General features: G+C 36.3%; 1 protein-coding gene across 4 annotated transcripts in view; it reads left to right on the top strand.

Annotated features, from left to right (window-relative positions):
* Window positions 1–15487, top strand: part of VPS13B (vacuolar protein sorting 13 homolog B) — a 430338-nt gene that overhangs the window by 228622 nt on the left and 186229 nt on the right. For all 4 annotated transcript variants that reach the window (XM_058033971.1, XM_058033980.1, XM_058033988.1 and 1 more), the window contains exons 24-27: window positions 1453–1673; window positions 5681–5893; window positions 13771–13942; window positions 15021–15135. In XM_058033971.1, coding sequence (XP_057889954.1) covers window positions 1453–1673; window positions 5681–5893; window positions 13771–13942; window positions 15021–15135 — 721 coding nt within the window. The remainder of the gene's footprint in view (window positions 1–1452; window positions 1674–5680; window positions 5894–13770; window positions 13943–15020; window positions 15136–15487) is intronic.

Below are 15487 nucleotides of genomic sequence, written 5' to 3'. Positions count from 1 at the left end.
AAGATTTTCTTTAAAGAAAACAAAACCAAACAAAAAAAACTCCAAAGACCCCTAAAATATTATGTTCTTATACCTGTGAAGAGCAAAAACCTGTATCTGTTTCAAGTAAAATTAGAATTATCCACATATCTTTGATTGCCTTATTTTCCTCATGTATTTTGAGCATTCTTTAAATTTTGGTTCAGTGTTTCTCCCAGAGCCTAATTTTTTTCCTCTGGGACCTGGCTGTCATATGTGAGATTGTATTTGCTTTACATGGCAAGGTTTTGGTAGTGGAGTGGGCTGCAGGGCTGACATCTCTGAGAACATTCCAGAAGCTTTCCTCAAATCCAACAAAGCCAGTTCCAACTGGCTCCAAATGGTCTTTCCCAAGTTGAATCAGTTCTGCCCATGAACAGTAACAGGTGAATTATTTCCCCCTGTTTTCCAGCCTTTTGTTAAATTTTCTCTTCTAGTCCAGCTGAGTAAGGGGAGGAATAGCAGCTGTAGTGGGTTCCTGACACTCAGCCAGGGTCAACCCGCCACAGGGATTCTGTTTCAAGTTTCATTCAATTCCTGTAATCTGTGTGCTCAAATCCTCTCAACTCTAGCTGGTAGAACTGTTGAAAATTTTCCTTTACCAAAAGGAGTTCCTGTTGGCCCTTTAAAAATCTACCTGAATAGTTCTGTGATCCTGCTTTGGAAACTTTTATGTTTCATCTGTTGACAACCTAAAGAAAACTGATTGTACAGAAGCTGTAGGCATTTTGTTGTTCAGCTGTGCACCCCCAATTCCCTCGGTGATTATTCCTGATAAAAATTCCTGGTAGGATGCCAGGAACCTCTCTGGGTAGGCTTCTTCCTAAATATAAGAAATTAAGTGCTAAGTAAATGTCCATAATAATTTTGTTTTTAGAAAATCCATCATCTAGGAAGTTTAAGTGAGACAGTGGAAAGAGCTGTCCTGTGAGCATTGGAATAGGCTTCACTCTGCAGCGCCACTTTATTGAGATGCAACCTTTTAAATGAAAGAATTCACTTTTTTAGTATTGCAACCTGTAAACAGATATATATATAATGGAAGGAATTGCCCCTGAACTGCATCCATACGCTGAAAAAAGTGGGAAGTGTTTTGTAGATATTCCTCAGTTTGAGGAAAATTATATGAAGAAGAAAGATTTCTTTGAAGACTATGTTGTACATGTTCACAGTTTGGAGTTAAAATTCCCAGTGGATTTCAGTTTTTAGAAGTCATAACAAATGTATTGCTATTGTTAGATTTTGAAGTATAGCATGGAAATAATGGTTGAATTATATTTATGACAGTTTGGGATCAATTTAATGGTTGTGGATTGCACTTGCTGACTTCTAAGGTGGTTTAGAATAAGGCCGTTGCTAGTTTTGTGAAATTAATACCCTACTTTTTATTAAGTAATTGTTCAACTGTTTAACACCCTTCTTTTTAATCACTAGGTGATGCTTTTCCATGGACTATTAGTCTGCATCATTTCAGTGTATATACCCTTCTTGGACAACAGATGACTCTTAATTTGGTAGAACCAATGGGCTGCACTTCTACTTTAGCTGTGACTTCACAGAAACTGCTTTCTTCAGGGCCAGAATCCAGACACTCGTTTGTCGTCTGCCTCCACGTCGACCTTGAGTCCCTTGAAATAAAATGCTCCAACCCCCAGGTTGATACATTTAATTGATTTATAAAAGGAAATTAAAAATAACTTGATTTAAGTACGATTGATCTGCATTTTCATTAAGAGGGGCTCTATCTTAATTTTTTTTTAACTGGGCCATCAAGATCAAGGTGCTTAGATTGAGATTTGCTTTGAAGCTTTCTCAGCTTCTGTAATTTAAACTCTTTTCCAAATGTAATAGCTGTAGTATAAATGCATCTTTTGGCTGATGGAGTGAAATGAATTGCAGATGTACCATTAAATGCTATGATACTGTTCTGCTGTCACTGTGGATTCTTATATTGAAGTGGTTTAATGTAGTTTTTTTGCTACATTTTCATGGAACTAACGTTTCTTTGAACATAAAGTGTCTTTTAGGCAAACAATGGTATCTGACAGTAAAAGGAAGAAAAAACAGATGAATTCATGTAAACAGAAGTTACCACCTAATTTGTTTTTATTAAAAGGAAAAGGTGTTCTTAGATTTTTTTCAGAAGGCACATCTTGTATTTTAATTACTTGGATCTAGTTTGCTGTAATTTCAAGTATAGTAGGTATTTAATAATATTAAAAGTGGAATGGCATTGTATAAGTGCAAGTCTTACCTCAATGTGAGTTGAGAACTAAAAAGAAAATAGAAAAATACAATATTTTTCAAGCATTCCTGTTAAAGTATAATCAAGTAATTTGTTTTGCAAACTGTAAGAAAATATTTCCACTAATAAACTGAAACTCTAAGCTACATATAAATTGTATTATATGCTGTTAGTGAACTGTTAAAATGAAATTGTAATATGGAATATTAGATCAAATGTTGTTGTCTTAAAGGGTGTCCTTGTACACTGTGATGTTACTAACTTACTGAATTATTCTAATGACTGAAAGGATGCAGAGAAATTATTTGATTTTACTAAAGATTCTGGAAATGCCTTTTCTCCTTTACATGTGCCTTACTTGTCCTTTCTTCTTTTCTTATGCAAAAGGGAAGAAAAAAGGCAATCAGTCTTCTTGAACCAGATGTCGAAAGATAGAAGATGAAAAATGCAGTTCCATAAACAGCATTTGATAGCCATAAATTCACAGTGTGAAATTTGATTCCTTACAGTGACAGGCTGTATTTTTTCTGTAGATGACAGCCTCCAACTAGGTGAAATTTGGTGAATTTGTTAAATGGTAGCAAAGGTGAAGTATTATATTTATATGACTATTATGATTTAATGTGAAACCATGTTCTGATGGTTGTAAAGTCAGTAGATACTTCCAGTGTGCAAAATTGCCAGGATGCTGCCCTTGGTTGTAGTTTTCAATTTTGTAGTAATATGTTATTCTTAAAGTATAAAATGCTGTAACATATTGAGCTTTACAGATTTTGCCAAGTAGTCAGTGGGGTCTTATTGAGTTATGTGTGGTTTTGCTGAGGAGAGAGTGGAAGCAGTGAGAGGGGGAAGCCTTTTTTAACAAATACTGGCAGTTACCGTTTTTGTCCTACCATTTTTCTTCTCTTAAATAGTATGCTCTAAAAATAATTATTATACATGCTCAAAAATACTTAGAAAGGAGAGAAGCCTTACACTTATACTAGCCCTTCTCATATAATCAGAAATGTATTTGTAAAATACTGAGATTACACATTTGAAAGCACACAACCAATAAGAGAAAAAGGAATCCTTCCAATTTTGTCAGTAACTACCAATGGAATGAAATAAAGTGTGTTAAAAATAATTTACCGAAGATGTGACTTTATCAAAGTTTTGAAATTTTATTTCCATGTAGACATGTGCCATCTAATTTGTTTTAATGAGGCTTTATTTTGAGGCTTTTTGGTATTTTCACCTTTTGACATAACTCTGTGAAAATCATCTCCCTCTAACAGAAGAGTGTTATTTTGTTTGCTGAACTTATATTGCAGTTGTGATGGCCACGATACACAGAGTATCACCATGCAATTTCAGAAGGCTTTAAGCATTTGTCCATACAGAGTAAAATCATGTCACTTCAGAAGGCTGCAAGCATCTGCCCTTCTTGTTCTTTAGCCCAGCCTTTTATACCCCTCATGTTGATGCATTGCTCCTTTGTGCCCTCTGTTCCTTTTGGTGATTGCTCAGTGCACCTGGGCCCTCCATGGCTCATTGCCTTCAGTACTGTTCATATGTTTTTCACAGCTGTAGCCCATTGGGGATGAGGCTTGGCCACAGCCCCATTCCCAATTACCACAAACCATGTACCTACAAACTCATTTTGTCCCTAGCTTCAGACTGGGATATTTTGATCATACTGCTTGGTTGGCTGGTGATGTTCAGAGACATGGCTACTGCTGTCTGAAATAACCACTGTTTCAGGGTGGCTGGAGAGATTCTAGCCTGAGCAATTTAAAAAAGTCTCCCTGACAAGATAAGTAATTATTAGCTGTAATGGTTATGACTACTGAAATCCCAGTAAGATTTGAACCTTTCAGTGTTGGATTAACTGATGACAAACCTCTTCACCTTGTATGTGAACATACATGTAAACACAAATTCCTTCTTTTGCATTACTTTCTGCCTTTAGGAACAATAGCATAAATAATTTGCTGAAAGGCCTGCTTCATTAAAACATAAAAACATAGATTACGTTGTCTTTTGGTTTCTTGGAAAAAAACTGGGACATGGGGAAATTGCTGGCTTGTATGATTTGGATATCTGCCTGTATCCTATTAAATTGCTAGAGATAATTTTGCCAGCAAAGTGTCAACACCAGTTAAAGTTATACTAGTCAATCAGTTGGGTGGACATTCCATTAGTTAGTTGCATTAGGACATTAGTTGAGCTTCCTGCATTACATGGAAAAGACTCAGGAAAACTTAGAAATTTGAATTTGGAAATTTAAAAGTTACCAGTGCCTATAAGAGTGCTACAGACACAAAATACTTTAGAGCATAACTGAAGGAGTTCTTCACCAGAGCCAGAGCTGTTTGGCTGTAGATTGCTCTGTATATGAAGGGAAAAAAAATGTACTGTGAAGTTTATTTCCTCTAAGGAAAATTCTGTCAAAAGATTATGTGACCTGCTCTGTGTAAACCTTGAAACTTCAAAAGAAAATCCAAGTTGAATTAAGAAGGTTTTTATAAAATTCCAGCATTTCACCTCTTAAGAAAAGACTGCACCATGTATTTTGAGACTTCATCACACATTCTCACGCACAATATCAAGTACTGTTTTATATCAAATATAGATTGACAGCAGTGTTTTTCTGCATCTGTTCTGCCCACATAAGAAGCCAGCTTCATAGAGCAAAAGTGTCCTGAGGCTTAAAGTTCTTATAAATATGAGAATTTAAATTTTTTATAATGGCAACTTTGGTATGGTATCCAGCTGTGAATCTGCTTATATATTATTTTCAGTTTTCACTGACCTTTTTTTTATACAGTATATTCCAATATGTTGTCATACAAATTCCATGATTAATGCCTATTTACAAAAACTTATGTAAATATCTTAGAACTGACTCAAACAATGTGCAAGTTAAACAGTGTGTTTCTAAATATTGGAATGACATATGCCGGGAGACTGTTGAGTTTGGTAGTGAATGTTCTTCCAAAGCCAGATCAGTTTCACATGCTGCATGGGATCATTATTTTAGTAGAATTGGAGTGATTAATTTTGCATTGTTAATATTTTATAAAGTTTACATTCCTTTTCCTAGAGACAATATTTATATGTATGAAATATATGCTAAATTACCTTTGCTTAATTGTTATAATTTTTGTTAGTAGAAGTTTTACAAGACCATGTTATAGTTTTTTTGAGCTATGTGCCATATGTTTACGTGAAGAATAGATTATTTTTGTCAAAGTCAATATATTGTAAATGATGTTAATTATTTTCTTTGCAATGTATTTGCTTATCAGAACATTCTAAATGGTGAGAAGTTCAGTTCTGCTATGTTCTAAGTCTCAGTGGAGAACTTTGATGATTTTTCCTTCACCTTGTTAAGAAAAGCTTCATCCTAAAATTAAGTTTTATTTTTTCCTTTAGGTGCAGCTTCTGTATGAACTGGCTGAGATCACAAGTAAAGTTTGGAATAAAATTCAGAGGAAAGGAGTTCTATATCAATCTGTATCTTCTGTCTATACTGAAACCATGACAGGAGCTGTTCCTCCTAGCTCCCCAGTTAAAAGTAGCATTGGTACCATTCCACCAGATACCAGTACATACAGCCCATCTGCTGACATTGGAACCACTACAGAGGTATTTTTATTTCTTAAAAGAATGTATTGTGTGATTTCTGACCTACGAAATGTAGTGGTGTGCAGTTGAGGAAGAATCAGAAAAATCAGAAAGAGTAGTAGAGTCCAGGTGGCTTGCCCCAATAAACTAATGAACAGTACTTTATTACTCATTTTGGTGGAACAAAAGAGAGAAAAAAATATTTGCTGTATTGGGCTATATTTATTATTGTTTCTATTGTATAATAAATTTATTGTTTCTCTTTGAAGTGAGTATGTAGTATCTTGTGGCAGAAAACTGTGGTTAGTGTGTTCAGGTCAAGAAGCATAAGCCATTTTTCAAGTCCAGAATTAGCAGAATAGTAAGTGTTGTTTTGAAGATACCTCTGATACCTGTGCTGCTTGTGAGCTGTTCCGAGTAGTCAGCCAGTAACTCTGATGGCTGGGTCAGTAGAGAGCTGCTGTGTGTAAATTGCATTGGCAACCAGGAGAGGTACTGACTGGGCTTTGAAGGCTTCCAGAGTTGGCATTGGACCCAGCTGTGTGCTCACCCCACCTCCATCCAGCCACTGTTGAACCACGGTGCCATCTGTGACCTACTCCTGGAGCTCAGTGCATTCCCCTGTCCCAGCTGTCCATGTCTCACACTGCTTTTGTGGCTCTGTCACATGAGCATTTGGGTATGCATCTTCAGATATATACAAGATTGGCTACTTGGGTTTATGTATTTCTGCTTCCTTAATTTATAACACTGTGTAACTGCCTGGAGAGAGCTGGTACCTGATCATAATGTCAGTGTTTGCCTGACACTGTAAAATATTCAAGGCAAGGGGAGGAGTCCTGTGCCACATGAGGAAAGCAGGCTAATGCTTTTATCGGCATGAATGCTGTGTTAAACTTCACCCATGAGAAACATTGGCCAGAAGTCACCAGGTAGCTGCTATAGAGTAGAATGGGTGGTCACAGGAAGCTTTGCAACTGCATGGGCATAGTATTTGTGGTTTTCTTAGTGCCCCTGTCAGGTTTACAAGTTAAAATAGTGATTTGACCTTGTTTATGCTCCAATAGCACATCAAAAATGTGTCAAATGAATTGAAGGTATACCAAGGTATCACATGTATTCAGTGCTTTGTTTTTAACATAAATCTATAAGGATGTAGGGAGGCTTTTCTGAATGACTGGCTTTCAGTCTCAGGATAGCCCCAGCAACTTTAGGGACACGTCATTGAACAGTTCTGGAACACAAGCAGATATACAGTAATTTGGATTCTGATTGCAATACATATTCAGCTTTTAGCCAGGATTGTCTTAGCCCTCTGTATAGTTTATATTATTTCTCAGGTTTGGAGAAGATGAAATGGTGATTGCTAGTGCCTACTTTTATATGTGTTGTACACACACCCCAAAGAAACAGCTGACATTAAAAGGTGTTTGGGCTGGAGTTTCAGTTCTTAAGTTGTTTCACTAAAATGTTTGTAGAATATTTGAATAGCCTTGTCTTTGGTGTATATCTACATGTGCATGATTTTAATTGTGAAAAGTATTGCCATGGATACAGAATTGAAGGTAAGCAATAATAGTAAGAAAACAATATGGTCACAAAAATAGTGGTTTTCCCCCTACTTACATCAAATTAATTTCTCATTACAATCAGAAACCACCAGCTTTATAAGTAACAATTTGTTTTTGCTCATCTATATAGACAGCAGTATTTGGAGTACATATTGTACTTGGAGCATTAATTGAAACTACTCAGTGATGTTTTAATCCATGTGTTACCAAGATTATTTTAGTAATATGGGTCCAAGTTCAGTGTTCATATCCTACCCTTTTGCAAAATGTTCTTCATTATTTATTTAATTTTCTTTGTATTCTCAAAAAAATGTTATACACTGGCTAGAAAATTTCTTCTTCTAAAAATTCTAAATTATCTAAATGAAATTTAGTGAATTAGTGAACAAGGGACAATATTAGAATAGATTAATTAAATAATAATATATATTTCTGTAGGTTTGTCTTGGGGAAATTTTCCAGAATTTAGTTTTTTATCGGACTCTGTATTTTGTTTATATATATCTATAATTTTGAGCCTTGACATCTTGAAATGTGTCAAACAAAAACAGCCTTGCTGCCATAGCTATGGGATTTTTTAAGTTTAGAGATTTTATGGTTGCTGTGTTTTGCTCTGTGGGAGACACATGATTATTTTTAAAGCTTCTTTCAGCTGCAACAGACTTGCTATAAAAGAAGAAAGCAAACTTGCACAACTATTTATATCAGATAGTAAAAAAAAAAAAAAGGTAATTTGTTTATGTGATTTGTGGATGATTTATATTTTAAGCTGTGTCTAATTCTTTTCTTGCTGACAACCTGATGTGAGCACCATGTTTTGACGTGGATAAAGCTACCTAGGCTTACTGACTTCTAGCCTGGGTGGTGGTCGGACAGGGAAACATGAGTGAGAGGCTTAAATACTGGAGGCTGGAAACAGTTAATCATTTTTACCATCCCTGCCTTGGAAAAGGTAAGGTAGTGCAGACTGCAACAGGCCACTTGTTACTGTTTACTTAAGTACAAACAGTGGTAGAAGTGTTTAGTCCTTGGGGAAACTCGGTGATTGAGCAAGAATGCAGAAGTTATTTTGATAAGGCATAGCATTAGTGTGGCCAAACTGTGATCATCCCTGAGCTTTAGGCAGGCCAAGGATGAAGGCCTCATATGTTTGGATCTTCCTGATGAACAAAGATAAATTCTGGTAAGAAAATAAACGCAGTATATTGGTCAATTTGCAACAATTGGTAAAAGAATTAAATTGTATATTTTAGGACTTGGCATGAGAAGTTGTGGGAAAATAGTTCAGAGTTTCTGACTCTGGCTTGATTTTTCAGTAGATCTGGAAACAGAGCAGAAAAGTAATGCATAAACATATTTAACAATAACATGCTGGGTGCTGAAAATCCAAAATGAAAATTGAAACTGGATGAGAAACAAGAGTCTTCCGTCTCACTTCAGTTTCTTAGTTTTTTACTGCAAAAATTTTCTGTGAATATGAGCTTATAAAAAATAAAAAAAATATGTCAGCTACTTCAGACCATCTGTTTTTCAGGCCCTTTGGCTTTGCCTAATGGTTGTGGTTACCATGAACAGAGGGCTAAGAGGAAATGCAGTCTCTTCCATTTGTTTGCCTCCCAAAGGACAGTCATACAACATGTTCTGTCTTCAGAGGAGCATCTACCCCTGGCAGAGGGAATGGGCCAGTTCAGCTGTTTACACAGGTTTTCACTGCAGAAAAAGTATAGGTAGTATGTTGAAGTTAAACTGTTGAAGGGGGCAGAGGCAGCACTGTGTCCCTCTGCCAGGGACAGGGTGTTGAGCAGCTGGGGCTGTCTCTGGACCAGCTCTGCAGCTGCCAGGGCTGCCAGCAGGAGATCAGCGCTGGACACCACAGCCCAACCCAGTGCTGGCTGCACTGACCTGCTGCCACTCCAAGGGGGAGTAAGGCCAAGTTACCTAGAATTCTAGGGGGAAAGCAGTAACCCAAGCACAGGATTGTAGGTGAGGTGAAGCCCGAGGGAGTTGAGATCCTTGTTGGGATTTTCAGCCTGTGTGGTAGAATGAATTCCAAACCCTGGCAATTGCAGGTCCAGCTTCTAATGATACATCTGGGTTGGTATCTGTAACTCTGGGGTAAATGCTGTTCTTCAGAAATCTCACAAATCCAGTTTTAAGTAACCGTGTGCCAAAATTATCAACTGACTGATTCTCTAAGAGGCATTAGACATAATTTAATATCTTCAGAAAAATAATCCAAAAGAAGTGTGGGAAAATTATAGTGTGACTTTTTTTCGCAGTAAAGTTATCTTTGTACTCAAACCACGAAATAAAAATAGCTCTCTGTGGAGAAAAACCCTAACAAAATGCATGAAACAGCTGAAAACATTAAATTACAGGAATAAAAGAATCCAGTTATAAAATTCAAAAATTATCATGGTGGCAATATGTATTTGCTGTTAAGTGTATCCCTTTAAGTTTAATCAGCTATTGTTTACTTCTTTTTCAACTATCAGAAATGTAGAGACCTGCCAAAATTTTAGAACAAAGTTGGTTTTCATTCAAAATCCATTTTGGAACATATTCAGTGGGAGACTGGGGGTATGTGTGGAACACAAGAAGAGACTGTCTGTCATTCCCACCCATTCCGTCACAATTTTTAAGTTACAGTTTGGCAAAATGAAGCGTGTTTATGGTACAAGCAGAACTTGAAATATTCCTCAGATAAAAAAAAAAAAAAAAAAAAAAAAAAAAAAAAGAAAAGAAAATGAAAGCTTTTTATAGAATGCAGGGAATAGAGAGCCACAAAAGGGTCCACAGAACATCATCATTGTCAAGAACATTGGCTTGAACTGTAAATAAATATCAAAGTATTGTTTTTCTCTTTTCTTACCTTAATTGGCTTTTATGTCTTGATCCTTTGTGAAATCCATCTGAAGATCTCAGCACAGGGAAATTCTCTTTGGCTGGCTCCTTCTTTCAGATCTGCCCTGCTGAAGGGATCTGACCAAAGTACTGTTGACTCCACCATCTTTTTGGAACATGTGAGTTTTGATGAGAAAGGTCGTCTCAGATACAGTGAAAGTCCAGCACTGAATCATCGTCTTTTAGGGCGATCATTCAAAGGCAAATTATGAAGGTGTGGGAAGTTATTGAAAGGCAGAGTGTCAAAGAAGCTGTGTGGATGTTATAGAAAAGAAACAGAGAGGAATTGATTGTCAGAAATTGAAATGATCAGAACTAATGCCATTCTCATGGCGTGAAATCTCAAGTCATGAAATAGGTTGAGGCTTTTCTGATGTCCTCTAACAATGAGGACTTTGCAAATAAAGACTCATTAAAACAGGAGATAGGAGTCTCAAAGCATTGTGGTTTGGAAGGATACATTTTTCACTCTGACCTTTCAGAGTGAAAAGAAAGGCAGAGCAGTTGAAGGAAGGCAGGCTAGTGTTTGCAGAGGGTTCACAGGGATAGTTGGGGACAGCAAAATGGCTGGGTTATGTCACTGTCTTATTACTGGTGCCTGCCATTTCAGGAGAAGCAAGGACTAACACTGGTTACCACTGGACAAGTGACTGCTCTGCCTGCATCCTTTCAGTTGCTGGGGAGCTTGCAGGCCTGACACTCCCCAAGGCTGCTTTCCCCTTGGAACTTTTTCATTCCAAGGACAGGTGCTGGCATCCTTGAAGAAAACTGAATTTTGTTTACAGTGTTAAAAAGATATTTACTCTCGTGTCACTGTCATTTAGTGCTGCCTTGTAGGACAGTTAAGTGGCACTGGAGAGAGTAGAGCTCTTTGTGGACATAGTAGGAAATATCTTGCAAGGACACTGTTAGCAAATAGTATTAAGAGTTCAAAATCTGGACAAAAAGGCCAGAGGCAGGAAGGATTTTACTGGAGAAGCAAATAGGAAATGCAAGTCACAGCTTGTGACAAGGAAGTTAACCTCTGCCCTGAATGTGTTATTTAGCAGGTTTTGCCCTTTTTTTTTTTTTTTTTTTGCCTCATTTTGTTGGGCGCCATATATTCAATGTGCCACTCCAGTTTGGGAGCTAGATGCATCATAGTGAAATGAGCTATCTGAGGTTTCTCCATTGACATGTCCTGCTGTGGCAGGCATTAAATATTATTAGATACACAGCAGGAGACAGGTCCTGCTATATTTAATAATTAAATTTGCAGGCAGTGTAAAAGTAAAACAGAAGAGGAAGAGTAAACAAACACTATAAGCAAGAGGATGATGCTAAGTCCATGATTTGGTGAGATATTTCAAGTGGGATTGTGTGAGGAGGTTAGTTCACTTAGAATGTGATAGGGAGCAAATGCTTTTTGGACCTCAGGAGTCTAACAGTTTTTCCACAGATGATCACCTGTGGCTCTTCAGGTAATCTGTTCAGAGCTGTAAGCAATAATGCCTTATATAAGATAAACAAAAATAAATAGAAATATACTTGTTTTTATTCATGCATTTTGATTCACGCAAAGCCACTGTCACTATAGATGATTGAAGGTGAACTGGATCTTAATTTTCATTGCATCACATCATATTATATCTGTTAAGCTGGTGCAGGTAATGTAGTCTCATGTTTAGGTGTTATTTTCTTGAAGCATACACTAGTTAGTTGGACGAGCTTTCCCTTCCTCATACAAATGAGTATCTGGAATGGAAAGTTCTTTGAGTCATCTATTGACAATGTAGATGGTGTCTTCCTAATTGTAGTATCACTAAGCTTTTCAAGGGTAAAAGTTACTGCATGCAGATAAAGTACCTTTGCTATTTCTGGGTCCTCTTATAGTTTAGGAAACCTATAATTAAATTGTAGGCCTGAGTTGAATGAAAATGTGATTTGTCATCATAAATGCTTCCATATGAACTATGTCATTAGGTTTGGGCTAGGTTCTACCCATCCAGAAAATAGATTGCTAACAGAACTTCCATACTTGCATTTTCCAGCTTTGGGCTACAGAATGAGGCAAGTACTGTCAGACTTTAATTTTGCTGCTGAAGGCAAGCTTTCAGGAGCATCTGAAGTTGAAATGAATTCTGACTCTTGCCTGACAGATTAAAATGGTTTCAGTCCAATTGTTGTGCTTACTGTGTAGATCTGCCTTCTGAGGTGTCTCCATAGAAATAATCTTGGCTTTTAATTAGATAAATCTCAAACATGTTGTTCATCATATTTTACAATGCCCAATCCCACAAACCTTCAATGAAAGATAAGACTTTGGATATTTATTGGTCTGTTAATCTTAGAAACAGCTTGGTCTTAGTGGATCAAAGTGACTAAACCTTTTTCCTTTCTTTGTGCTTGAATGAAGAAAATTTGCAACACATGGTGGAGTTGCAAGTGGAGATGCTTCTGGATATTCAGGAGCTTCTGGATGAAATTAGTGACTTATATGTCTCTTGCATTCAGTTTAATAGGCTGTAAACACTGGGGGCTGATGAGCAGTTATATGTTTGCGTCTTTCTTTCCCTATCTGGAAGATCCAGCAAAGGAGCAGGTTGAGGTCCTTTGGCTGGTAAATATTATCAGAACATGCTTGCATTGCTCTAATAAGCCCTCATAACAGAATTTTCAGTATACTTTCATTTGTCATCATCTTCTCCTAAAACATTAATCTTTGTGTCTTCTTTATTGAGCCCTTAACATTTTAGGGAAGAAACAGAGATAACTGATGGCACAGAAGCTTCCACAAGCTCATTTGTCAACATTTCATACATTTAAGAATATTACAAGTGACAATAATGTTTTAAACAGAAGTATTTAGGAAGTGGCAAATTAAATATTGCCAATTCTTACAGGAAGCGATTATTTTCTGATTTTTTTTTTCCCAAAATTACAGGGAAGCACATACAAGGGGGGAAAAAGTTGGCTCAAACGCGGTGTGTACATAGTGTAGGTGTTATGGCCTTGCTGGGTGGCTCTTCATTTGGTGCTTCCAGTGACTCTTCCTTCGTTTGCCTTTCAGATATGTGCAGGCCTCCATATCCCTTTTGCTATTGCATCTCCAAATATTCCTATTAGCCTTTGTTTTAAATTGATGATAGTGTTTCCATAGTGTAGCAGTAATAAAGCAAGTCTGCTATGCCAAGGAGACCTGCCATAAAACCTTACAGTTTCACCATTCTGTCTTTGCCATAGTCTGTTGTCTCTACCAGAGAAAAGAGAAAAATACTTGGTTTATCTTTTCCTGGTGTTACAAATAGCTTAATTCAAATATACTGGTTGGGAATCTGTATTTCTATAGTTTGTGCATCCATATCAGTTGAGACAGAAAAAAACCCCCAGAAGTGGCGAAAAGCAACGCTTCTTTTTTCCTCAGCTATTGCTTTTGTTTTGTAGGGCGATTCTCTTCAGGGTGGTGATGATTCTCCATTCTCAGACTCCATTACGTTGGAACAAACAACAAGTAATATTGGAGTTTCAAGTGGACGTGTCAGCCTATGGATGCAGTGGATGTTGCCAAAAATTACTGTAAAATTGTTTGCTCCTGATCCTAGAAATAACGGCACAGGTATTTTGCATTATTCTGCCTAATGTACTCTTTTAAATTCCATTTGAATTCCTGATGTACTGCTTTAAATAGCACACCCTATTTTACAGCACAGTATTATCTATTCAGAGCTTGTATCAATATTACTGGACACTATAACACAGAAATAATGGGTTGGAGCTGTATTTTAAATAACAGCAACAAAACATAGTTGGGTTACTGCATGCAAATTAAAATTCAGTGTTGTTCTTTGACATAAACTTTCCCCTCCATGTTGACAGATGATTAAGTTAAATTGGAAATAAGTTAGTTAATGTCTGTAGAGTGCTGCATTTATTGCCTTAGAACCAATCATGCTTCATTTTTATATGATTTAGTCATATATTTTGTGTATGTCCATATATAGTCCATTCTAGTTAATAGTGGTAATTTCAAATTTCAATTTAATATGATCACTATAATATAGTCATTAAAGTCAAAGGAAGTTTAATGCAGGGTTCAGAGGAGAAGTTTCAATTTCTGTGTTAAAAAGTAAAATATGTGTTGTGCACAGCTTATCTTTTTTTCTCTTTGAGATGTAGTTGAATTATCATTCAAGAGTAATTGTTTGAAAGGAACTCAGATTCCATAAACTGCAGGACTTCAATTTTTTTTTTCCCTAGGAAATACTGCTGCTTATCTATTAACATTATTGCCCATAGAAATGTGAAAAAATAAAGTGACTCATTTTTAAGGCTAGTTTTCAAGAAATTTACTGGAAGCTTTGATTTTAAAAAAAACTAATTGCATAAGAGAAAGAAAATTTTAGAATAATTAGAGTAAATATCTTGGCAAATATTTTTTTCTTTTTTTCACCCCTAGGAATTATGCTATAAACACCTAAACTAGAAGCACCTTATATATATTTCTCAATATATTTGTATAGAAAGGTTTGGATTCTAGTGTGGCACTTGAATCAAAAAGTGCTTTATGAGAAAACTCTGAGTAGAAATAGCATCATCCTATTTACAAAATGTAACATCTCAGATATATTTCATGTTTAAAATCCTTCAAGTTTCAGATTAATAACTAATAATTTTATTTTTTTTTACTATTGCAGAAGTCTGCATTGTCAGTGAATTAGAGGATCTCAGTGCCTCAGTGGATATGCAAGATGTCTACACCAAAATCAAATGTAAAATAGAAAGCTTCAATATTGACCATTACAGAAACAGGTAATTCCTGCGTATTGTGATGCTTTGATTTCAGGCTGAAAGACAAAGGCAGGTGTTGTTTTGGTTTTTTTCCTTCTTAATTCTTAACTTAATTTAAGGTAGGTATTTAATTTCAGTTAAATTATTTTAACCTTTTAAGTAATAAAAATCACAATTGTGTTTCCTCAGAATTAGATCTAATTCCAAAGAAATACATAGCAATCATTGCAAATTTAGGAGAGTGGTTTTGTCACACTTACTGCTCTCTTGATCCATTAAAAGAAAAGAGTTTAGCTTAACTTTAGAATGGGAAATTCCTGAAATATTGGTTCATGCTGTGTTAGCAAGTGCCGTTGTTTAATGCTTTATGCTA

Source organism: Melospiza georgiana, chromosome 1 (genome assembly GCF_028018845.1).
Source record: "Melospiza georgiana isolate bMelGeo1 chromosome 1, bMelGeo1.pri, whole genome shotgun sequence".
NCBI classification, from domain to species: Eukaryota; Metazoa; Chordata; class Aves; order Passeriformes; family Passerellidae; genus Melospiza; species Melospiza georgiana.
Note: the sequence above shows the minus strand (reverse complement) of the source record. Positions and strands in the feature narration are given on the sequence as shown.